The sequence below is a fragment of the Geotrypetes seraphini genome, chromosome 11 (genome assembly GCF_902459505.1).
Source record: "Geotrypetes seraphini chromosome 11, aGeoSer1.1, whole genome shotgun sequence".
NCBI lineage: Eukaryota > Metazoa > Chordata > Amphibia > Gymnophiona > Dermophiidae > Geotrypetes > Geotrypetes seraphini.
In genome coordinates this window covers 102,599,171-102,625,491 of record NC_047094.1, presented here as the reverse complement: position 1 = coordinate 102,625,491, position 26,321 = coordinate 102,599,171, and the positions used below count along the sequence as shown (strand labels likewise).

Genomic DNA, 26,321 nt, shown 5'->3' with positions numbered 1-26,321 from the left:
AGAAATCATTCGGAACAAATGTATCAGACTCTGCTTCTTGATTCTCCTAAAGCTGATTTTTAAATCTGCCTAAACAGCACATAAAATTCAAATTACAGAATGACACGAGGACAAATTTGTCTCCCTAGGAACTGAATTTCCCTGTCCCGTCCCCGTGAGTTTTGTCAGTGTCGCTGTCCCTACCCCATTCGGTAAGCTCCGCTTTAACCGTAAAAGCCTCAAACACTTATGATTTTAAAGTGTTTGAGGCTTGTGCAGATGAGGACGGAGCTTAGGCATTGGTGGAATGAGGCATTATGACATCACAGTCTGCGTTCTAGAATGTTGCTACTTATGATTTTAATGTGTTTGAAGCAGTGGCGTACCTAGGGGGGGGCGGAGGGGGCGGGCCGCCCCGGGTACCAGCCCTAAGGGGGTGTTCCCGGCCTTGCCGTTCAGTCCCCCGCCACCCCCGAAGGACCGCTCGCTCCACTGACCTTCCTGCACCACCTGTGAAGCAGCCCGCAGCAGGATCGCGAAGTCAGCGTCAGCATCCCTGCGCTGCTTCCTGCGCCGCGATCCCGCCCCTCCTCTGACGTCAGAGGAGGGGCGGGACCGTGGCGCAGGAAGCAGCGCAGGGATCGCTGACGCTGACTTCGCGATCCTGCTGCGGCTGTTCATAGGTGGTGCGGGGAGGCCAGGGGGGCGAGCGGTCCTTCGGGGTGGGTCGGGGCATCAGGCCTTCAGGGTGGGGCGGGCGGGCAGGCAAGCAGGCTTTCAAGGGGGAGAGGGTGACAGGCAGGCAGGCAGGCCTTCAAGGGGGGACAGGCCTTCGGGGGGGGTGCAGGCCTTCAAGGGGGGCAGGCAGGCCTTCAGGGGGGTGCAGGCCTTCGGGGGGGGTGTAGGCCTTTGGGGGGGTGCAGACCTTCAAGGGGGTGCAGGCCTTCAAGGGGGGGAACAGGCCTTCAAGGGGGGAAACAGGCCTTCAAGGGGGGAAAGGCAGGCAGGCCTTCAAGGGGGGGACAGGCCTACAAGGGGGGGGGACAGGCCTACAAGGGGGGGGACAGGCCTATAAGGGGGGGGACAGGCCTTCAAGGGGGGGTGCAGGCCTTCAAGGGGGGTGCAGGCCTTCAAGGGGGAGACAGGCCTTCAAGGGGGGTAAAGGCAGGCAGGCAGGCCTTAAAGGGGGGACAGGCCTACAAGGGGGGGACAGGCCTACAAGGGGGTGGGACAGGCCTTCAAGGGGGGTGCAGGCCTTCAAGGTGGGACAGGCAGACCTTTAAGGGGGGACAGGCCTTTGGGGGGGACCATGATTTAGAAGTACACGGAGGGAAGGGGGTGTTCAAAGAGACATGCATATGCCAAACTTTGGGGGGGGGAAGAAATAATGGGTCTGAAAATAGAGGAGAGGGAGAGAGATGATGGACCATGGGATTTAGGGAGGGAAGGAACAGAAAGGGAGAGAAATTGGACACAAGGGATGGTGTGGAGGAGGGATAGAGATACTGGATAGGAGGGTAATTAGGAAAAGAAACGGAGAGATGGTGGACTCTGGGATGGTGGGGAAGGAGGGAGAGATGCCGGATGAAAGGGTATTTAAGAAAAGGTGGATCTGTGGAGGGAGATGAAAAAAAGGAAAGATACCAGACTTCCTGGGAAGGGAAGGGAAATGGAAAGGGAGGACAGAGTTGGCAGATGGATGGTTAGCATGCAGAAAGAAGGAGACCCTGGCAAGCAAGTTATCAGAAGAAAACCAGAGCCTTGGACCAACAAGATTTGAAATATAACCAGACAACAAAAGGTAGAAAAATTAATTTTATTTTCTGTTTTGTGATTATAACATGTCAGATTTGAAATGTGTATCCTGCCAGAGCTGGTGTTGGACTGCAAACGTGAGCTAGGATTTAACAGAAAGAGGAAAAGTCCTTTTTGTTTCTTTATTTTATTTACACCACAGCGCCAGTGTGGTTAGGAGAAGCCAAAGGGGGTGAAAAAGCTATAAAACCCACCAGGAGTTTTGAAAAAAATCACCCAACTGGGCAGGAAAATCGAATTGAAAAACCAATTCAATAGGGCTGAATCGAATCAAAATTTTTTTTTCCTGTATCTGGCAGCATTAGTTTGCGCTACTGTCTTAGACTTTAGGACCTGGGATTGGGGAGAGATGGCATCCTCAGTACTTTATAATGCAAGTGAAACGAGGATTTGGTCAGACTTTTGAAGGGTCTGCAGAAAAAAAATATTGTATAGGCCGGGGACATGAGACAGCAGGAAATGGGAACTTTTCTTCCTTCTATTTTTGTGAATGGAAAGGCTGAGGATGTCAGAGAGGTCAGTTAAAATATGTGCTTTATAAGAAAATATAATAATGTGTTTTATAAAGTTTATAGCATAGCTGGCCTACCCAGTGAGGTGTTCCTAGTGGTGATGGTGGCAGCGTGTCAATGTGTTGAGAGGAAGAGGTGGTCTGGGAAATTCTGCTGAGCAAACTCCGGGCCCATTTCCACCCCCCAGTTAGTCCACGCCACTCAACTGATTCACACACTGAGTGGGTCTTTGGGTGTTGTTTTGGGATCTCTTCCAGTGGTTTATCTCCTTCTGGTCCAAGGAAGGAAACTTTGTTATCCTTAGCATTGACCTACAGAATATGTTTGTAACAGCGCTGCTTGATCGAAAGAAAAAAACAGACCTTTGCACTTTTTTGCACTATATGGTGGGTGTATGAGGAGATTCACATTTCCTGCACAGCTAAGTCCATGTGAAGTTACCTTGTGCTGTATTTGACATCTAGCAAGGTCTCTGTTTGAAAGGAAAGATCTAAACTTAAAAATGAAGTGGCCAGAAGTTATGGTAAAAGCAGATAGTGTAGCTGGTTTTAAGAAAGATTTGGACAAATTCCTGGAGGAAAAGTCCATAATCTGTTATTAAGACATGGGGGAAGTGTCTGCTTGCCCTGGATCGGTAGCATGGAATGTTGCTACTCTTTGGGTTTTGACCAGGTATTAGTGTCCTGGATTGGCTACCATGAGAATGGGCTACTGGGCATGATGGACCATTGGTCTGACCCAGTTAGGCTATTCTTATGTTATGTTCTCATCTGTAGGGGCCTTTGTTTTCACTTCTTATTTTAATGTATTTTTTTTCTGGGAACTTATCAGTGTTTTTTATAATGGGAACAAAAATGGAAGAGAATTAATGTGTGTGGAATGGGGGGTAACTAATTTCTTCAGCTAAATAATTCAATCCACTTCAAACAGACATAGGAGAACTTGTGCACCATTCACACACCCTCCAACCAAAAACGTCAAAAGAAAAAAAACTGTTCGACAACCTCCTAGCCATTCGAGCTGCAACACTCGACCCCCAACTCTACAACCAATTGATATCAACCACAGACTGCAAAACCTTCAAAAAGAAATAAAAACCCTTCTATTCAAAAAACACATAAAACCGAACTAACACAATCAGAACTGTCCCAAGCATCACCTGCAACTACTCCATATGTACTTCTAATGTCATGACAATTTAGACATAATTTATATTATGTTATGTTTGGAATAATGGTTACATATATGAGGTTCAATAAAAGAAAATTTTCACTGCCTGTTTCTATTCTGACCATTTATTCCATTTCATGGTTATTGCAAAAAAAAAAAAAAAAATTTTTACATGGGGGGGGGGGGTGTCAAAAAATAATGGGCCCCGGGTGCCACATACCCTAGGTACGCCACTGGTTTGAAGGCTTGTGCAGATGGGGACGGAACTTAGGCATTGGTGGAATGAGGCATTATGGCATCACAATCTGAGCTCTAGAATGTTGCTACTTAGGATTTTAAAGTGTTTGAGGCTTGTGCAGATGAGGATGGAGCTTGCAGGAATGGGAAATGGGCAGGAAAAGAACTTGCAGGGATCGGATGGGAAAATGAGTTCCTGCGGGGATGGGGAAAAATTTGTCCCCATGTCATACTCTAGTTCAAATTGACTGAAGACGTTCCATTGATATACTGTGGTTTGTTTTTTTTACCACTTTGGAGGTAATGTACGTAATAAAGTAAGTGCTAACATTTTAATGCAGTTATTCATATCAATGTTAAGAACAGTGGCGTACCTAGGATATGTGACACCCGGGGCCGATCATTTTTACCCCCCCAATATAAAAATATTTTTAGTAATTTTATTTATTTATTTATTTTTATTTCCTGTCCTCCCCAGAGAGCTTAGAACAGGTTACAGTTTAACATTCAATGTGTTACAATATAACATTACATAAGGTTACAACCTCTCCAACCCCATGCCGGCGCTGTGGTGTAAACAAAAATAAATAACAAAGACTTTTCCTCTCTCTGTTAGGTCCTAGCTCACGCTCGCTGTCTAACACCAGCTCTGGCAGGATACACATTTCAAATCTGACATATATTCAAATCCTGTTTGTCTTCTGTTAACTCACTCGCCAGGGTCTCCTGCCCATTTGATGTTTTCTTCTTTCTCCTTGCTCACCATCCATCTTCCATATCTGTACCTTCCCTTCCATTGCCATATCCAACATTTCTATTTTTCCCCCACTGTCTACCATCTCTCTCTCTCTTTTCCTGCTTTGTACCCTGGGTCAAACCTCTCTATTGCTCTCCATGCAGCATCTCTCCTTTCCTCCCCTCCATTGTCATGTGCAACATTTCTTTCTCTCTCCCTATGCACAATCTCTCCTTGCCCTCCACCCTATGTCCAAAATTTCTCCTTCTCTCTTCTCCATAAAAGTCTCCCTCCCCTCCACCATATACAGGTTTTAAGGTTTATTAAATTTGATATCCCGCCTTATCCAAATTCAAAACAGATTTACTCTCTCACACCTCTTTCTACTTCTTTGCTGCGTCTCCCTTCTTCTCCTCCAACCTTTGTCCAACAATTCTTCCTTTCTCCTCTCCCCCCTCCCCACCATGCAACAACTTTCCATCTCTCCAATCCATCCCCCTGTATATCAGTTTTCCATCCCTCCCTCCTATCCCCCTATGTAGCACCTCCAGACCCGACCGCCCCCCCCCCCCCCACTCCAACCTCATGAGATTTGACGTTCCTTCAGGCCTCCAATGGCAGCAGGTAGGTAGACTATATAGAATTTGCCAATTACTTTCCATGATAGAATAGGCACCTATATACAGTATAAGAACACATAGAGGGGCATAATCGAAAGGGACATCTAAGTCCGTTGTTGTCTAAGTCACAAGTCGTCCAAAGTAAAAATCAGCCTAGGACACATTTTTGAAAAATACGTCCAAGTTGCTAAATCGTCCATCTTTATACCACATTTTCGTCCAACTTTTCATCCAAGTCAAAAATGCCTAGAACAAGCCCTGTTGGACGTGGAAGAGGTCTGCAAAGTGATGGACTGAACACCCAGACAAGGCACCTAAATAGTGAGGTACCTTACAGGGCACTGCTGTGCACTTCACAAAAAGGGTGCCATGGCTTCTCCTCACTACAGCTCCCTTATAGGTGATGGTTAGCTCCCCAAACCACCTCCAGAATCCCCTAAACCCACTTATCTACCACCCCAATAGCCCTTATGGCTGCAGGAGCCACTTATATGCCAGTAAAAAAGGGTTTGGGGGGTGTATAGGGCAGTGCACATGTTTCAGTAACAATGCAGTGATTACAGGGGCTTATGGGCATGGGTCCTCCTCTCCATGGGTCCCTAACCCACCCTCAAGACGGCTTAAGCCGCCTCTGTGCTGGACGACTAGGCTTTCCTATGCCAGGCTGCCAGTTAATGATGGTCTGGAGGCTGAATTTTAAAGGTGTGATTAATATTTTTATGGGGGGGGTCGGTGATCACTGGGATGGTGTGTGGGGTCTATTTTATGTTCTTGCAGTGCTTATCTGGTGACTTTAGGTGGGTTTTTGTGACTTAGACCATGTTTTACATGGCCTAAGTCACAACATTCAAGTTCCGTCGATCCTGGGCTGTATAACTTTCGGTTATACATGCTATATAACTGAGTCTAAGCCGGCCCACGTCCCTCCCAACTCCCACCCTCAACACTCCTCCCAAAACGCCCCATTTAGCTTTGGTCATTCAGCGGCACTATGAAGGCCTAGGTCGTTTAGAAATACGTCCAAAACCCGTTTTTATTATAGGCACTTGGATGTATTTGGGAAATGTTCATCCAAATGCCGACTTAGGCCAGTTTTTGGAAGTTTTTTTCTTTCGATTATGAGCCCCATAGAATTCCCCTTTAATGGTCCACAGGGACCAACAGGTAAGCTGGCAAAGACAGCTGGCAAGGATAGAGAGTAAACAGGCAAAACAAGTTGCGAAAGGAAGCAGTTTTTTATTGAACTCAACACGGCTCGTGTTTCGGCAAATGCCTGCATCAGGAGTCAGAACGAAGTTTGAACAAAGGCAAGCTTCTTATTTAGGTTCAACAATGAAGAGTGTTACAAAATCAAATAAACAAATTCAAACACTTTCTTATTTTGCAAACATTATCACAAAACCATCTCTGTCCTTCATTTAGCTTGTGTTGCTACTTCCCTCGGGTCTTCTTTTTCTTAAGGGCATACTGAGGCCACTGTAAAAATTCAGTGTGGTATAGTCACATTACACCAATTCTTAAGAAATTTTATTGGTTTCCTGTTCAATGGCATATCCATTTAAAAAAATTTAAAGCTAATTTTTACAATTCTTTATAAACAACCACCACTTTTTCTGGTTACAACCCTAAAGGTTCATGTGCCAAGATGTTCAAATAATTAGGCACTACTTGATGTTCCAGATTTTAAGCAAATTAGATTGGAGATAATAAGGGACTCAATCTTTATGGTCATGGGACCTCACTTATGGAGCTCCCTTCCAAAGGAATTGAGAAAGATTGAGGCCAGTGGCATAGTAAATGGGGGGAGGGGTGGTCTGCCCCCTACCTCTTCCCATTCTTCCCCTTCACACGCATGCCCCTTCCCTTCCCCGATACCTCTAGTTGAAGTTGTTCATGGTGGTCAACAACATGCTCTTCACGACCCATCGGCTCTCCCACTGACATCACTTCTGGATGCTGCGCAAAGGAAGTGACATCAGAGGGAGAGCTTTAAGGGGTCGCGAGGAGCACACTGTTGACCACCGTGAGTAACAACTTCAACCAGAGATACAAGGGAAAGGAAGGTGGCGCGCGGCAGGCAGGATCAAGGAAGGAGTGGGGGGGGCAGAGACGAGGGCGGAGGGAGGGGTTCCACTGATTGAGTCCTTAATTTCACCGACCCATAAGTTAAGCTATCAGATGGCTTGAACACTCTATAACTACTCCTTCCTCTGACGCTGCTGCCCGATCCCAAAAAGATGCAGCTTCAAAGGCCAGCTGCCATGGGGGGGGGGGGCAGCATAAGAACAGAGCAGGGAGGTCTCTCCTCTGTCCTGATGCTTCTGCTTGATATTTTTTTTGTTTTGTTTTGTTTAATTCTTTATTGATTTTCAAATTTTGACAGTGCAATACAACTATATTAAACATGAGCATTATACATAACACACTAAAAATACACAAAATTAATACATTACCAATCCTTTTCTCCCTCCCTTCCTCACATAACTATTACACTGCACATGCATTTATTATTGCAATATTATAGATAAATACCTTTTAGCAATCCCAAATACCTTCCCCTCCCCCCCTCGGATGTAGGCTCCACACCTTATTGAATGTCATACTAGACCCCAAACACTCCACATTCATTCTCTCATATTTATACGTGGAACAAATATCTTCCCACCAAAATGTGTAATTCAGTCTGTTGTAACTCTTCCAGTTCCTCGTAATCATCTGGATGGCTATTCCGGTCATAATCAAGAAGAGCCGGCTTTTATATCTATCTAAAGAAGGCTTCATATGCAATATTGTATGGCTTCGTAGGTTAACGTAGGTTCGTAGCTTCTGCTTGATATTGATGTTGGTCCTCTCTCCTTGCGGCAGCTGACCTAAGAAGCCACTTCTTGCCGGGACTGGGCAGTAGTGTCAGAGGAGGGAACTGGCCCGAAGCGGCATTGGGGGGGGGAGGGGCACAAAAATTAAAGCAGGCATTGGGCGCCAAAACAGAAGTAGGTCGGGAGCACCCTAACCTTTTGAGTAAGCCCTATCCAGAGTGTTGAATTTTCCCTTCCCAAGCACTCGGATACAGTTTATCACGAGGTCCTTCTACAAACCTGAGGTAGAAAGTGGACTTATTGAGCCCTTATTTAGGGTTTTCCTGCACACGAAGGTCATTTGTACAGCAGTAAAATAACTGATTTTCTATTTTTGGTATTAACAGCCATGGGTAATTATCACCATTAGCGTGCAGTTATTAAAAACAATTACATGTGATAATGTAGCTGTGCTAAATGATTATCAAAGATACATCCACTCTCCGCCCCCAAACGCAACCCTCAACCAAGAAATGACCAATATTTTTTTAGCATGCAGGCAGCACTTGATAGTTCAGGACAGAGAATGACACTAGGACAAATTTGTCTCCGTCCCTGTTGGAACTCAACTTCCCCATCCCGTCCCCATGAGTTTTGCCACAGTCCCTGTACCTGCCCCATTCCTGTAAGCTCTGCCTTAACCAAACAAGCCTTGGACACGGTGTCAGGTCAAAAGCGCGCCGGGACAAAGGCGCACCCAGACAATTGAGCGCAGCGCGCGCCGCCGCACCGCTCTAAATTACTGTTTTTAGCGCTCCAACGGGGGGGCGTGGGGGGGAACCCCCCCACTTTACTTAATAAAAATTGTGCCGCGTTGTGGGGGCGTTGTGGGGGGTGTGGGGGGTTGTAACCCCCCACATTTTACTGAAAACTTCACTTTTTCCCTGTTTTTAGGGAAAAAGTTCAGTTTACAGTAAAATGTGGAGGGTTACAACCCCCCAAACCCCCCATAAAGCCGGCGCGATGTCTATTAAGTAAACTGGGGGGGTTCCCCAACAAAACCCCCCGTCGGAGCCCCTAAAAACTGTAATTTAGAGCGGCGCGGCGGTGCGCGCTGCGCTCAATTGTCGGCGCGCGCTTTTGTCTTTCGCGCCATTGTCTATGAACCCTTGGACACATGATTTTAAAGTGTTTAAGACTTGTGCAGATGAGGACGGAGCTTGCAAGAATAGGGCAGTGACAGGAAAAGAACTGGCCGGGACGGGACAGGAAAATGAGTTCCCGCGGGGAAAAATGTATCCCCGTGTCATTCTCTAGTTCAGAACTTACTGGAGAATGTCTGAACGGTTCATAGACAACGGTGCAAAAGACAAAAGCGCGCGCCGACAATTGAGCGCAGCGCACGCCGCTGCGCCGCTCTAAATTACAGTTTTTAGGGGCTCCGACGGGGGGTTTTGTTGGGGAGCCCCCCCCAGTTTACTTAATAGACATCGCGCCGGCGTTATGGGGGATTTGGGGGGGTTGTAACCCTCCACATTTTACTGTACACTGAACTTTTTCCCTAAAAACAGGGAAAAAGTGAAGTTTTCAGTAAAATGTGGGGGGTTACAACCCCCCACACCCCCACAATGCCCCCACAACGCGGTGCGATCTCTATTAAGTAAAGTGGGGGGTTCCCCCCACGCCCCCCCCCCCCCCGTCGGAGCGCTAAAAACAGTAATTTAGAGCAGCGCGGCGTCGCGCGCTGTGCTCAATTGTCTGGGCGCGCCTTTGTCCCGGCGCGCTTTTGACCTGACACCATCTGAACTCATCGTGTGGTAAGTCCTTCTAAGCTGCAGTAAACACACAATAGCGCTTAGTAAAAGGATCCTTACGTGACGATAGCTAATGATTCATGTGAAATATAATTCTTACAAACTAATCACCTGTCTCATCAAACTGTCAGTTCAACGAAAAAATAGATTTGACAATTCAGCTTTAATATAAATAGTTTTGGGGGAGAAAATGTGCAGTTCAAAAAAAGCCCCCAACACTGCAGTTTTTTTCCAGTGGTCTCAAACTCGCGGCCTGGGGGCCACATGCGGCCCGCCAGGTACTAGTTTGAGGCCCTCGGTATGTTTATCATAATCACAAAAGGAAAATAAAACAGTTTCTTGATCATATGTCTCTTTAGCTATAAATGACAATATTATTATTAAGACTTAGCCAAAAGGAAAGATTTATAAACTATAAAGAGTTTTACCTCAGGCAAAATTGTCATTTCTTTAATAAGACATTAACTATTTTTTCTGAGGCCCTCCAAGTACCAAAATCCAAAATGTGGCCCTGCAAAGGGTTTGAGTTTGAGACCACTGCTCTAAATGTTATAGAGATGCAGGTGTTTGAGCATACACAGCAGCCGTGCTCCACACACACACACACACACACAGACCAGCCTTTGTGCCATAGAGATGAAAGCGGTATGACTCTCACAGGATGAAAGGTAAGCATTTGGATGAAGAATCCTATTATACATCTCTTTCCTTTCCAAACGTGTCCCGGCATGCACAGCAGACAAGGGAACAACACAGCACAGATAAACCTCTCAAAAGTGCCTTGTTCCAAATGAGTCCACCTGTCTCTAGAAAGGCATCAGATCTGGCCTGCTCTCTTAACTGACATCTGGGTCCAATAAACATCTTACATTCCTACATTAAAGCTCATTACAAGACTTATGCGTGGGGGGGAATAGTAAGAATTGTTTGCTTCTTCTCCTGAACCATATGCAAAATGTATGTGGTCTCTGTGTGTATATTTACTTATACAGTACATACTGTACATATACATTATATGTAGTATATACATTACATATATATACAGTATATACAGTACAGTGGAACCTTGGTTTCCAAGCATAATTCGTTCCAGAAGCATGCTTGTAAACCAAAATACTCGTATATCAAAGCGAGTTTCCCCATAGGAAATAATGGAAACTCGCTTGATACGGCGAGAGTGAGAATTAGAAGGCCTTGACCATGCGCAGATGCATGCTCAAGGCCCGGCAGAGGCAGGAAGTTCTTTAAGCGGCACCGGCACATCCTATGGGCTGCGTTCCGGTGCTAGACGGGGGGTAAGTTTCAAGTTGTTCAGGCGGGGCAAGGTCAGCACATAGGCGGTTCTGAACCAGGCCAGGTCGGCACACTGACCTAGGCCCTGTGTACGGATCTAGGCCCTGTGTATGGATCTAGGCCTGTGTTCTGATGCCCTGGATCAGAACTTATCAGACCTCCATCCCTACAGGGGTGCCGGTTCGAGCGGAGGGGCCTTTGCGAGCGGAGGGGAGCGATGCCGGTTCTCGGGGGGGGGGGGGGTGCTCGCAAATCGAGTCGGTTTGCGAGACAAGTTTTACATTCGCAAACCGGGTTACTCGCAAACCGAGGTTTAACTATATTTACATTGTAAATACAGTATATACATATATATATATATTTACAGACACACACAAATGCCCATATAGAGAAAAAGAGGAATATATCTGGGTATTTTACTTTTTACTGGTCATACTTTTTATATATATTATATAGGGCTAGCTTCTCTAAGCCCACAAATCCGATCCAATCCCGGCAATCTGAGGCCGGGCGACCGATTCTGAATGTGCACGCCCCCAACCGACTGCACGGATCGCACGGATCTTCTTTGCCTGTAGATGGTCTGCACATGTGCTTGCACCAGTGAGGTCAAAACCAAGGGGGAGAAATGGCAAAGTAATCCAGGTGGGCATCGAGGGCTGAGCCGGGCCCGATCTCTTCAACGGGACTCACTGCAGCCTTTAAAAAGCCGGTTCATGCGCCGGGAGGGGAGGAAAATGTGCGCGCCAGGAGGGGAGTGGAGGGAAACTGTCCAGGGCAGCTACGGAACAGAAAACAAACCCACCCCGACTCTCCTGCTCTCTGCCGTCCTCCCTGCAGTGCGAGCCAGTGGGTTTAAAGCGGGGCTGCACAGTGGCGTGTTCTGCAGCCCCGCTTTAAACTTCCGGGTTAAAACCATGGACTTGCACTGCAGGGAAGGGCGGCAGAGCAGGAGAGGATTACACAGGCTGGTCCAGGGCACTAGAAGGAAGTCTGCTTGTCCGTGTAGATGCTTTTAACCCGCAACTCAAAGGGAGCAGAGAGGCAGAAAGCAGGATAGTCGGAAAGCATATGAGCGACTGGTCCCCAGTGGTTGCTCCTTTTTGATTGGCCAGCCCAGTCGGTGTCTCTCTTTTTTTGTGTGTGTGTGTGAATCGCTGCCTGTCTATATTTGCATACCGTTCCCCCTCATTTGTATGCGCGGATCGGATCGGATCGGAGAATGATCGGGACAGAGGTTAGTGAATCAGGTTGGAGGAAAATCGGGGCGCAAAGTGGTCAGGACTTGATCGGTGGGAATACCTCAGACAGGAATACCTTTCTGTGATGTGTAGAGTTTTCTGGTTAACCCCCCCACCCCCCCGAAAAAAAAAACCATGGGCCTCCGTGCTTAGTATCAGTGGCGTAGTAAGGGGGTGAGGGGGCGGTCCGCCCCAGGCACCGTTTTACTAAGAGCGTGTCACCCCACCTGGCCGCGCACGCATGCGCCTCTTGCTTTTCCACGTATCTTTTTAACTTCCCTGGCACGAGGTTGCTGCCTGCGTCAGCATCGGCGCTCTGTCTGACATCAGTTCCGGGACCCGCACCTAGGAAGCGACGTCCAGGGGCGAGCCGACTCCGACATGAGCATGCTGTGCACACCCGGAGAAGTTAAAAAGGTGCAGGAAAAGGGAAGGGAAGGGGGAGCGCATGTGGCGGGGATAGGGCGGGGAAGAGGACAGGGGAGGGGTGTCATCACCTCAGGCGCCACGTACCCTTACCATGCCACTACTTCTTTACCCTAATGTACTTCCCCTTCTCCATATGCTTCCCTTTATTTTTATTTTTCATCTCGATGAATTTACAAACTTACCTTCCCTCGTCTCATGTACGTCGGTTTGATTATGCCCCCGTGCTTTGACAGTTTTTTGTTTTTTTTTAATCTTATTTTACTGTACACTTCTCCCTCCGTGTTCGCGGTTTCAGCAATCGCGGTTTCGATTATTCACGGTTTTTAGTTTGTTGGCTCCTCCCCCACAATTACATCGGCTTGCATAGAGAAACTGCCGATTCCAAGCGTTTACAGAGAAAATCGCCGATTCCCGGCACTTTCTCCGCCGTGTTTTGCCCCTCCTTCAGGAACAGGCCAGGTCTCCCGCCATGTTATTCACGGCTTCACCATGGTTTTTTAGTAGAAAACAGCGAATGACATATGAAAAAGTTATTTGCGGTTTTTCTATATTCGCGGGTCTGTTAATCCCCTATCACAGCGAATACGGAGGGAGAAGTGTAAAAGTGTTTAGATACCCGACTGACAAACGGTATATCAAAAATAAACTTGAAACTTGCTTCGTATTCATTTCAAAGAACCTGTATAAGAGCTGTCAGCGCAGAAATGGAGAATCTGGGAGCCAGACTAAAAAAAAACGCAATCCACAAGGACCAGCTAAGGATCCTCCGTGCTATCGTCCCAGACTTTCTTGCATTCATTTCTCTCTCTCTCTGCACTGACCTCCCTTGGGAGGCCTGTTCAGTGAATCCACCGTCCTTTCTGTGAAAATACGGGAGGGGGGTGCTGAAAAGTTCTCAGCCCAACCAAGAAGAGAATGAGGTGACTGATCTGAAACGATATGAAAACAGAGAATTTCGTTTCTGCAAATTGGCGCGTAACGAAAGCAAAATAGCTCCGAATTTAGGAAGTTGGTTGGTTGAGTTAAGCACTTTCCAGCAGCCACTCATAGATGTGCTTAGTTTTCGCAGATTTAGCCTCCCCCTCCCCCTTCCCCCCCCCCCTACACACACACACACACACTTGCTCAAACACAATTAAGTGGCTAACTGGCTTTTTCCTGCGATGGAATTGAGCTCAATTTTTTTTTTTTTTTAAACCTCCCTGCATTTCGTTTTTCCAGTGTTGTGAATTCTTTCTCATATCTACTGGCCTGACACATGACACGAGACTTGTGAGTAGTGCAACATCCTACGGCCGCTCGTTTGGAATCTGCTCTTGAGTTTAGAGACATCTAATCCCTATAGCCAGTGGTTTTACAGAGCCATTCGTGACGAACGCTGAAACGGGCACAGTACAACAGAATCTATAATTATGTATTAAAAATAGCACGCTGGCAAATGGCAAGGGCTTGCTAAAATCTAGCCGAGCGAATCAAATTACAGAAAAGTGAAAAAAATAAAAATAAAAAAAATAGTGTGCAGATAAAGTGCAGGGCTTTCGTTATGGCACCCAAAAAAACAATGAGGTCCCTCGATTTGAACCGAAGCTAGTGCAGTGGTAGGCATCGCTGATTACTGCCCAACCTTGATGCCCTGAACCTGGGCGTAGGTATTTGAGAGCTGGGGCAGCCACTGAAACGCTCTGAGAAGATATATGAGATCTAGCTTGAAAGGGAGCCGACCTGTTTTGGGGGTTTTTTTACATTTTTTTTTTCCTGGCACTTCACAGGTCTTTGAACTCCACCGCTACTTCCTCCACTGCAGGACATTTTCACCATCTTGTAGAGGGGATTCCTGTTAGTCACGTTAAAGAGCCTGTTAGGTCATGTGAAGGGGTAAAACACGGACCTTATGGACCTCGCGGATTTTAGGATCTCAAGAAGAAAGAGGTGTTTCTTCTGACTTGGAAAGGTTTTGTACATCTAAGGCAGAGAGAACATAGAACATAGAAACATGACGGCACATAAAGGCCAAATGGCCCATCCAGTCTCTCATCTTCAGCATCCACTATCTCCTCCTCTCCCTATTGGCTAAGGCTCTTTACACCTGCATTGTGAGGTCATAGAGCTGCCCATCCGCAGTAACCATTATCTCCTCCTCTCCCTATTGGCTAAGACTCTCTTAACATTTGCATCTCCTCTTCCTATAGGCTAAGGCTCTGTGCACCTGCATTGTGAGGTCATAGAGCTGCCCATCCGTAGCAACCATTATCTCTTTCTCTCTCCGAGAGATCCCACGTGCCTATCCCAGGCCCTCTTGAATTCAGACACAGTCTCTGTCTCCACCACCTCTTCCGGGAGACTGTTCCACGCATCTACCTCCCTTCCCGTAAAAAAGTATTTCCAAGTCGGTCAGCTTTCTCAGAGGCTGCCGCAAAATTATGGAATGGGTTGCCAGGTACTCTTATGGCACTTGAAGGATCTCCAGTCCGGGTCCTGAAGGACTTTTGTTTGAAAAAATGCAAAGGAAGTTGGCTGTCAAAGGGCCCCAGGAGCTATCAAGAGTCCCCAATCAACATCTGTAATGATGCTCATTGAGTTGACTTCACCTGATGTTAGAACTTCTCATGCACAAAAACAAACAATTTGATTTTTTTAAAAATGGTAACAATGAATTAAGTGGAGAAGCTGAACCCAGATTGCTTTTGTAGCGCTACAGAGGTGGGGGGGGGGGGGAGAGGCAACACTCACCAAGGTTGACGAAGCTCATCACCATATCGGCGTCGTTGAGAAAGTTGCTGTCGTGCGCGCTGGCCAGGGGGGGCCCCTGCGTGGTGAAGACGGGCTTGTAAGGGTAGGAAAAGCCCTCGTCGGCCCCCTCCATGGCCATGGCGTTGTACAGGTCCAGCATGAACATGGGCGCCGAGGTCTGCTTGCCGAACGAGACGGGCCGGGGCCGGTGAGGCAGCCCCAGGATGGAGAGGATCTCCCGCTGCATTTCCCGGCGCTCCTGGTGGCGCAGCCTCCGGTGGATGAAGCTCGAGTGCACCTCGTTGTCCAAGGTGAAGTCGGCCAGGGTGGACTTCAGGAAGATGTAGCCCCAGAGCACCAGCGAGGCAGCTCTGTTCCCTAACAAAATATCCATTTCTTCTAGGAAGAGATCATATAAATTGCAATAGAAAAGATGAAATACTTTACCATGAAATAATTTTTTTAAACCCTGAAGTTCTGATTCTGCTCCTCTTAAGATCAGCTAAATCCGATCATTATGCTGCTGATGCATTAGTGGGGATCATTTTTTTTTTTTTTTTTGTATTATTATTAGTGGAGGTTGTAAAAAAACAAAAAAAAAATCCGCTGGGACGATGAAATCTGGAGTTTTCTTTTCTTTTTGGGGATAGGGGGTGGGGGAAGGGGGGCTCCGATCTCTGTCTCGTTCTCTCCCCCCTTTTCACGCGCACAGTCTGAGTGGTGTTTGAAGGCAGCCGGAGCCGGCGGGAGGGCTGGAGCTGGTGGGAGGGGAGGGCAGGGGAGGGGCGGACGGCGCACAGCTCCGCTCCCGATCGCCTCTCCCGGGGGGGGGGGGGAGGGAGGCTGCGCCGCCAGTGCAGAGAGAGAGCGCTTCAGGTTGCTGCTGCTCACGACGTTGGGAAATAGAGAGAGGCCCTCCTCAAGCACTTTAATCTCATGTAAACAGATTAAAGAGGCGTCTGACTGAACAAAAGGGTTAACGAGCCTTTCTGGTAGAGGGCCCTTATATGTTTTATAGGCATCTCTAGAGTTATATAGGTGCATGCATCATAATCTGCAGACACACACAGAAGTGAAGGGAGACAATCCGGGACCAGGTAGAAATATCAGGGCCCATCTCTAGTGCCCTCTTAAACACTGGCATGCTCTATACTTTCTCACATCTAGGCTCTGTACTTTTGAAACTTGCTTTTCTTTATATATTTTTTTTATTTTTAAGTTTGTTTCCACTTATCGACATGTTTGACAACTATTTGCACAGTGAGCTTGGTGCTCAAGGTGTAGGACTTAGGTCCAGATGAGTACAAAGAATCTGTGTGGACCAGATTTTCTTTACTTGGTATTCATCCAGACTATACAGCACAGTTAAAAACGCGGACCTTATGGACCTCGCGGATCTAAAACCGCACGTCCTTAAAAATCCGAGGTCCGCGTCACTTTTGAGGTCCGTGCCACTTTTAGTCTCTGGCTCTGACAGACCTCTATGACAATTTAACTCTGACGGATCCTAGCATAGGAAGGGAAAAGCATTAGGATCCGTCAGAGTTAAATTGTCATAGAGCTCTGTCAGAGCCAGAGACTAAAAGTGGACGCGTGGACCTCGGATTTTTAAGGATGTGACGTAGCAGTTCAGATCCGTGAGGTCCGCGAGGGAGCCGGGGGCCTGAGCTGAGCTGCAGGGAAAGCGAAGGAGGACTTGTCAATTTACGGACCTCGGATTTTTAAGGACGTGCGGTTTTAGATCTGTAAGGTCCGTGAGGTCCGCGTTTTACCCCTTTCCATATTATTACTCTTGGGTGGGAAGGGGGTAAAACGCGGACCTCGTGGATCTAAAAACCGCACGTCCTTAAAAATCTGAGGTCCATGCATTGACAAGTCCGCCTTTTAGCTTATCCCACTGCTTTCCCCGCACGCTCAGCTCAGGCCCCCGGCTCTGCCTTCCCTGATGGCTAAGGAGGGAGGAGGCGCACCGTGGCTTTTTCTAATTCGCTCGATTGTCCCTTCCTCCAGATCTCTCCCTCCGCGCTGATTCTGAGAGCCCCCGCGATATGACACTGGTTGGCAAGTAGCTAGGTTTGGGGGAGGGGGGTTAAAAATGTGTGCAAACGTCTGCAATGCATCGGACCTCACGGATCTCAACCGCACATCCTTAAAAATCTGAGGTCCGCGCCACTTTTAGTCTCGGCATAGGTTAGGATCCGTCAAAGCTAAATTGTCATAGAGGTCTGCCAGAGCCAGAGACTACAAGTGGCGCGGACCTCGGATTTTTAAGGACGTGCGGTTTTAGATCTGCAAGGTCCATAGGGTCCCCTCTTGGGTTGCATATGACATCCGAAAATGTTCCCTTCTTTTCCCACAAAAGATTTCTAGGGATAGGTACCCAGAAATTTTTCATTTTGTGGAAATTTTCAGAGGGGAAGCCATTTTTGTCAGGGTTGGGGTTTTGGGGGGGTTGTTTTCCAGTTTCCAATCTTAACCCCCCCTCCCCTGTTTTACTAAGGTGTGCTAAGCATTTTTAGCACGCGCTAAATCTACCGCACACGCTAAATGTTAATGCGTCCATAGACTAACATGCACGGGTTAGCATTTAGCGCGTGGTTAACGGGCGCTAATATTTAGCAACCGCTAAAACGCTTAGTGCACCTTTGTAAAAGGAGTCCATGGTGTGGGCTCTACGGAATGAGGGCGCGCAGTGCATTATTTCAGAAAGAGGTCCCACGCTTTTATTGATAGGGCACAAATTACAATTAGAGTATGTTCAATTGCATTGACAACTATATGATTCCACAATTACCACAAAAGTTCAGTGTGGATCACAGTAAGAATAACCAGCGAAATAAAAAATCTGGGAGTTTACTAAATTAATATTTGATTGTAATATATGTTGTTGATTTTTTTTTCCTAAACTGCCCGTAATTAGCTTCCCTCTTAATCATCTCCTGGCCACTCAAGCAGCAAAACTAGACAACCAATTCTCCAATTTACTGATCACGACCCCAGACTACAAAACCTTCTATTCAAGAATTCCGTATAAACAAACTAACACAGCAAGAATCATCTCTCTTTTCTTTTTTTTAAATTCTTTATTGATTTTCAATTTTTGACAGTGCAATACAAATATATTAAACATGAGCATTATATATAACGCACTTAAAATACACGAAATTAATACATTACCAATCCTTTACTCTCTCCCTTCTTAACATTACAATTACACTGCTTATGCATATATTATTGCAATATTATAGATAAATACCTTTAGCAAACCCAAATACCTTCCCCTCCCCCCACACCACCCCCCTGGATGTGTAAGGAATCTGTAAAAATGGAGATGCAATTCAACATATGCATTCAATGGGCTCCACACCTTATTGAATATCATACTAGACCCCAAACACTCCGCATTCATTCTCTCATATTTATACGTAGAACAAATATTTGCCTACCAAAATGTGTAATTCAGTCTGTTGTAACTCTTCCAGTTATTATTCCAGATGGCTATTCCAGTAATAATCAAGAAGAGCCGGCTATTATAGCTATCTAAAGAAGGCTTAATATGCAATATGGTACCACAAATTATGGCTTTGTAGGTTAACGGAATTGTTGATTCAAGAATCATCTCAATCCCCAATACCAATAGCACTCCATAATACCACGGGAAATGTCCAGATAACTCCTTATGTATTCCGAAATGTCCAAATAACTCCTTATGTAATCCACCTTGAACCGCAAGGTAATGGCGGAATAGAAATCATTAATGTCATGTAATCTTTGATAGTGAATTTAAAATCTTATCTAATTGCTATAAATCAAAAGGGAGGTATATATTGTTATTTCACACTAACAAAACCATTCATGCAGTGGTAGAAAAGCACACAAAAAGGACAACAGAATTGGTATTTTTCATAATTGGTGTTCAGCTTAGCTTTGTTAGCAGCTGTTATGATTGCCACCTGGATTGTGGATGGCTTGCCATTCAATCTCTACAGAAACCTAAAGTCTGCGCTTTCAAGGATAAGTATTTTGATTTTTCTGACATTCATATTATAGAGTTTCAATACTGTACTTTAGAGATTTATCACAGTTTATGGGAGGTTTTATGGGAGCTGGTGGTCAGTGGTGGTTGGTTATTTTTGTCTTTCATTATTTTTCTGTGCTACACTGAGGTTCTTTTCTCCCTTAGCGAGCTGTACACTTCTCCCTCCGTATTTGCAGTTTCGATTATTTGCGGTTTTTAGCTTGCAGGCTCCTCCCCACCCCCATTACATCAGCTTGCATAGAGAAATCGCTGATTCCAAGCGTCTACAGAGACAATCGCCGATTCCCGGGACTTTCTTCACCGTGTTTTGCCTCTCCTTCAGGAACAGGCCAGGTCTCCCACCATGTTATTCGCGGTTTCACCATATTTACGAAGGTTTTTAATAGAAAACAGTGAATAACATATGAAAAAGTTATTCGCGGTTTTTCTGTATTCGCGGGTCTGTTAATCCCCTATCACAGCGAATACTGAGAGAGAAGTGTAGTCCTTTTTGTGTGCTTTGAATGGTTTTGTTAGTGTGAAATTATATTTTACGCCATTCAACCACTTTTTTGGATCAGTATTTTCTATACATTTTTATTTAGCATGATCGACAGAGGGACTATTGAGTTTTAGTTGGTAATTAGAGTGAAGGCCTTTCCCTGTATTAATGGAAGGGGAAACAAACAGCAGCAGGGTTCATGGGAAAAGGCCAAACCAGTAGGTTCTCTTAGTCTTCTGCAGCTGGCCTCATGATTGTTGCTGTTGGCCAGGTCTCGCCGCATCCAGGTAGGTAGAACCAAAGTTTTGGCCATGATTCGCTTGACTCAACATGAGCTGTGTTTTGGCTATATGAGGGGCTGCTGAGAAGTTCTCTGTCTAACAGTGTAACCTGTTCGGAGCTCTTTGGGGAAAAAGGAATAGAAAACTAATAAAATAAATAAATCACCAAGAAGAGAATAATACGGAGCCATGAAACTTACAAATTATTCCACACTTTTCGTTTCAATGTTGTGAAATGAAATGACAAGTGTCAAGAAAAGAGTGGAATAACTTGTAAGTTTCATGGCTCCACGTCATTCTCGTCTCGATTGGGCTGAGAATTTTTCAGCGGCCCCTTGTATTGTGATGTCATAATGCCTCATTCCACCAATGCCTGAGAGCCATCCTCATCGGTGATGTCACAATGGCTTGGTTTCCCTATACTTGTGCCCATTTACTAGATGCATTTGCCTCCTTGAAACGACAAGTGTCAAGAAAAGAGTGGAATAACTTGTAAGTTTCATGGCTCCATGTCATTCTCGTTTCGGTTGGGCTGAGAACTTTTCAGCGGCCCCTTGTATTGTGATGTCATAATGCCTCATTCCACCAATGCCTGAGAGCCATCCTCATCGGTGATGTCACAATGGCTTGGTTTCCCTATACTTGTGCCCATTTACTAGATGCATTTGCCTCCTTGAAACGACAAGTGTCAAGAAAAGAGTGGAATAACTTGTAAGTTTCATGGCTCCATGTCATTCTCGTTTCGGTTGGGCTGAGAACTTTTCAGCGGCCCCTTGTATTGTGATGTCATAATGCCTCATTCCACCAATGCCTGAGAGCCATCCTCATCGGTGATGTCACAATGGCTTGGTTTCCCTATACTTGTGCCCATTTACTAGATGCATTTGCCTCCTTGAAACGACAAGTGTCAAGAAAAGAGTGGAATAACTTGTAAGTTTCATGGCTCCACGTCATTCTCGTCTCGATTGGGCTGAGAATTTTTCAGCGGCCCCTTGTATTGTGATGTCATAATGCCTCATTCCACCAATGCCTGAGAGCCATCCTCATCGGTGATGTCACAATGGCTTGGTTTCCCTATACTTGTGCCCATTTACTAGATGCATTTGCCTCCTTGAAACGACAAGTGTCAAGAAAAGAGTGGAATAACTTGTAAGTTTCATGGCTCCATGTCATTCTCGTTTCGGTTGGGCTGAGAACATTTCAGCGGCCCCTTGTATTGTGATGTCATAATGCCTCATTCCACCATTGCCTGAGAGCCATCCTCATCGGTGATGTCACAATGGCTTGGTTTCCCTATACTTGTGCCCATTTACTAGATGCATTTGCCTCCTTGAAACGACAAGTGTCAAGAAAAGAGTGGAATAACTTGTAAGTTTCATGGCTCCATGTCATTCTCGTTTCGGTTGGGCTGAGAACTTTTCAGCGGCCCCTTGTATTGTGATGTCATAATGCCTCATTCCACCAATGCCTGAGAGCCATCCTCATCGGTGATGTCACAATGGCTTGGTTTCCCTATACTTGTGCCCATTTACTAGATGCATTTTCCTCCTTGAAACGAACTGGCAAGACTCAAGGTGAGCAAAGCCATGGGACCGAACAATCTACACCCAAGAGTGCTCAGAGAATTGAGAGATGTTCTGGCGGAACCGTTGGCAGTGCTCTTCAATCTTTCACTAAGTACGGGGAAAGTACCGTTGGACTGGAAAACTACCAACGTCGTTCCTCTACATAAAAAGGGTTGCAAGGCTGAGGCTGCGAACTATAGACCGGTAAGCCTCACCTCAATAGTGTGTAAACTCATGGAGACACTGGTTAAGTATAGATTGGATACGATCCTAAACGAGGAAAATCTCCGGGATCCCAGTCAACATGGATTCACCAAGGGTAGGTCATGCCAGTCCAATCTTATCAGCTTCTTTGACTGGGTAACAAAAAGACTGGACTCAGGCGAGTCCTTGGACGTCGTGTACCTGGACTTCAGCAAAGCGTTTGACAGCGTCCCACACCGCAGGCTGCTGAACAAGATGAAATCAGTGGGGTTGGGAGAGACTTTAACTACATGGGTCAAAGATTGGCTTAGTGGCAGACTTCAGAGGGTAGTGGTTAACGGTACTCTCTCTAAAATGTCGGTAGTGACTAGCGGAGTGCCACAGGGTTCAGTCCTGGGCCCTCTCCTCTTCAACATATTCATTGGGGATCTGACTCAAGGGCTTCAAGGCAAGGTAACCTTATTCGCTGATGATGCCAAACTATGCAATATAGTAAACGACTATAATCTAAAGGATGCTATGGAGCAAGACCTGCGTACTTTAGAAAGCTGGTCCTCGATCTGGCAGCTGGGCTTCAACGCCAAGAAATGTAAGGTCATGCATCTCGGAAACAGAAATCCTTGCAGAACTTACACCCTGAATGGAGAAACTTTAACCAGAACTACGGCAGAATGAGACTTAGGAGTAATCATCAGTGCTGATATGAAAGCTGCCACTCAAGTGGAGAAGGCTTCATCTAAAGCACGGCAGATGATAGGTTGTATCAGGAGAAGCTTCGTCAGCAGGAAGCCTGAAGTCATGATGCCATTGTACAGAGCCATGGTGAGACCTCATCTGGAATACTGTGTGCAATTTTGGAGGCCACATTACTGTAAAGATGTGCTCAGAGTTGAATCGGTTCAGCGGATGGCCACCAGGATGGTCTCGGGGCTAAAGGGTCTCCCATACGAGGAAAGACTGAGCAAGTTACAGCTCTACTCTCTTGAGGAGCGTAGGGAGAGGGGAGACATGTTTGAGACATTTAAGTACATCACGGGACGGATTGAGGTGGAAGATGATATCTTTCTCCTGAAGGGACCCTCGACCACAAGAGGTCATCCGCTCAAACTCAGGGGAGGGAAGTTTCGTGGAGATGCCAGGAAGTACTTCTTCACGGAGAGAGTGATTGAGCATTGGAACAAGCTTCCAATGCAGGTGATAGAGGCACACAGCGTCCCAGACTTCAAGAATAAATGGGATACCTATGTAGGATCCCTACGAGGGCAGCCAAAGGATAGGATCACTAGGGTATAGACTTGAAAGAGCGGGTCAGTAGAATAGCATTATTACAATTCTACTTAAAGGGGACATTAGACTTAAAAGGGAGGGTCGATGGTGTGGGCAGACTTGATGGGCTGTAGCCCTTATCTGCCGTCATCTTTCTATGTTTCTATGTTTCTAAGTGTCAAGAAAAGAGTGGAATAACTTGTAAGTTTCATGGCTCCATGTCATTCTCGTCTCGGTTGGGCTGAGAACTTTTCAGCGGCCCCTTGTATTGTGATGTCATAATGCCTCATTCCACCAATGCCTGAGAGCCAACCTCATCGGTGATGTCACAATGGCTTGATTTCCCTAAACTTGTGCCCATTTACTAGATGCATTTGCCTCATTGAGAACTTTTCAGCAGCCCCTCCTTCCTCCCATGCAGGGCACGCTGTTTCCAAAGAAGGTGCACTGTTATTGATGAGAGACAAAACACAAATGTCTTTTTTTTTTGTTTGTGTGGTAATGACATAATATGTTACTGACATTTCCTATATCACTGCAAATGATAGCCCTTCCCTAAAATTCCTTAAAGATTCTAAGCTCAATGGAGCAGGGACTGGATAGCACTACACACTTTAATGTTGGCTGCAACACTTATATCATTCATGCATGTTCAGTGCCACTTAGGGCTCCTTTTACGAAAGCGCGTTAGGGCCTTAACGCACGGAATAGCGCGCGCGCTAGCCGCTACCGCCTCCTCTTGAGCAGGCGGTAGTTTTTCAGCTAGCGCGCACTAATCCAGTGCGTGCGCTAAACACGCTAGCGCGCCTTCGTAAAAGGAGCCCTTAGTACTATTCTATGAGTTAGGCACAGTTTATAGAATACACATAGCGCCTGTCCGTGCACGGTCAACACTTAGGCGCAGCCATTTAGGAAAACCAAGCCTTATACCTGTGCCTAAACTGTGCATGGATCGGGCACTTTCTATAACAGTGTGCCTAACTTTTAGGAATGCCCATGACCAGTGGCGTAGTGGGGGTGAGAGGAGCCCGGGGTAGTGGTGTCCCTCTGCTGCCATCTTCTCTGCTGGAGGACCTTACCAGACTAGCACAAAACTGATTTCTTTTTAGATATGTAAGTCATCAAGTTATTAGGATGCGAACATGACTTGTTGGCACCAAACTAACTACATTATTGCACTGGGGTTATATATAAATTCCTGTTGAAGTAAGGTGGAAAAGACTATAGGGCTCATAATCGAAAGAGAAAAACGTCCAAAAACCAGCCTGTCAGCACTTGGACGATCATAAGTCAAAAATGTCCAAGTGCCGATAATAAAACCGGGTTTTGGAGGTATTTAAAAACGACCTAGGCCTTCACACTGCTGCTGAACAACCAAAGCTAAACTGGGAGTTAGGAGGGACATGGGCCGGTTTAGACTAGAGAGTTGCACGGGGACAGAAATCCCACCCATCCCCGCCTGTCCCTGCCAGGATCCCCACCCATCTCCGCCAGGATCCTCTCCGTCCCCACCCGTCCCCGTCAGGATCCTCTCTGTCCCCACCCATCCCTACAAAGAATTATCTCCATCCCCTCCCGTCCCCATAAAAAGCAGCAATTACTTCTGACAGGATCATCAATTTCAGCTTCTTTTGTGTTTGCGCTGCTGTTTTCCTTGTGGAATCTCTTTGGTGGAACCCTTTTTTTGTTTTCTGTTCAGGTAATTAACTTATAAACCCCCTCTTTTACTAAGGCTGACATGTCCATTATATTATATGGACGAACCCTGCTTCCAAAGCCTTCCATCCCCGTGGAAGTCCCGTTGGCTAGAGGGGGGTCCCTGTGGGAGTGCTGTGGGCCAGAGGGGGGTCCTCGTGAGAGTCCCGTGGGATGGGGGGATTCCTGCGGGACCCAAGTGGGATTCCCACGATCCACATTCCCGTGCAGACCTCTAGTTTAGACTTAGTCGTACTGCATGTACAGTGGAACCTCAGTTTGCAAGTAACCCGGTTTGCGATCGTTTTGCAAGATGAGCAAAACACTCAGCAAACTTTTGACTCGCAAACCGAGCACTGCCCCGATCAACGAGCACTTAAGCCCAGGAAGCGCCGCTTCGGGGGATTCCTCTTCCGTCTTCCGGCCAGCCTTCCATGTCGGGTGCCTTCTGCAGGTTGGAGGACCTCGGTCTGGGCCTGCGCAGCCGGGTGCCGTCCCACCTGCGCATTGCGTGTGACGCGCACAGCGTCAATCATTGGCATTGTGCATGTCATGCGTGGCGTGCAGGTGGGGCGGCGCTCGGCTGCGAGGGCTCGGGTGGGGGCTCTCCAGCATGCAGGGAGCATCCGACATGGAGGGCTGGCTGGCGGATGGAGGAGGCATGCCTCTGAAGCGGCACTACGGAGTTCTTCGGATGACGGACGGTGGAGGCGGATGGAGGAGACGGCGCTGCAGCACCCAGCACCTGACAGGTTCAGACCCTGGGTTCTGGAACGAGTCGTCGGTGTTGCCACTATTTTCTATGGGGAACTTTGCTTTGATAAACAAGCATTTTGGATTACGAGCATGCTCCTGGAACGGACTATGCTCGTAATCCAAGGTACCACTGTATAACTGAAAGTTTTACAACAGAACCTAGACGAAAATTGGACGTTGTGACTTAGACCATGTAAAACATGGTCTAAGTCACAAAAACCCCACCTAAAGTCACCAGATAAGCAATGCAAACACATAAAACAGACCCCCACACACTACCCCAGTGATTACCGACCCCCCCCCCATAAAAATATTAATCACACCTTTAAAATTCAGCCTCCAGACCATCATCACCTGGCAGCCTGGCATAGGAAAGCCTAATCGTCCAGCACAGAGGCGGCTTAAGCCGTCTTGGGGATGGGTTAGGGACTCATGGAGAGGAGGAGCCATGCCCATAAGCCCCTGTAATCACTGCATTGATACGTAAACATGTGCACTCCCATATACACCCCCAAAACCCTTTTTTACTGGCATATAAGTGGCTCCTGCAGCCATAAGGGCTATTAGGGTGGTAGATAAGTGGGTCTAGGGGATTCTGGAGGTGGTTTGGGGGTCTCACCGTGACCTATATGGGAGCTGAAGTGAGATGATGACATGGCACCC

At 46.7% G+C, this 26,321-nt stretch overlaps 1 protein-coding gene across 2 annotated transcripts in view; it reads right to left on the bottom strand.

The window, feature by feature from the left end:
- The window catches only part of BMP7 (bone morphogenetic protein 7), a 124,250-nt gene extending 108,149 nt beyond the window's left edge, over positions 1-16,101 (bottom strand). Inside the window, exon 1 of one of the 2 annotated variants that reach the window (XR_004541141.1) lies at positions 15,372-16,101. Coding sequence is in view for 1 of the 2 variants with exons in the window: in XM_033963975.1 (XP_033819866.1) it covers positions 15,372-15,765 (394 nt within the window). In the remaining variant the exon portion in view is untranslated. The remainder of the gene's footprint in view (positions 1-15,371) is intronic. The other variant, XM_033963975.1, reaches the window with a different exon arrangement.
- Positions 16,102-26,321: the final 10,220 nt, after the last annotated feature.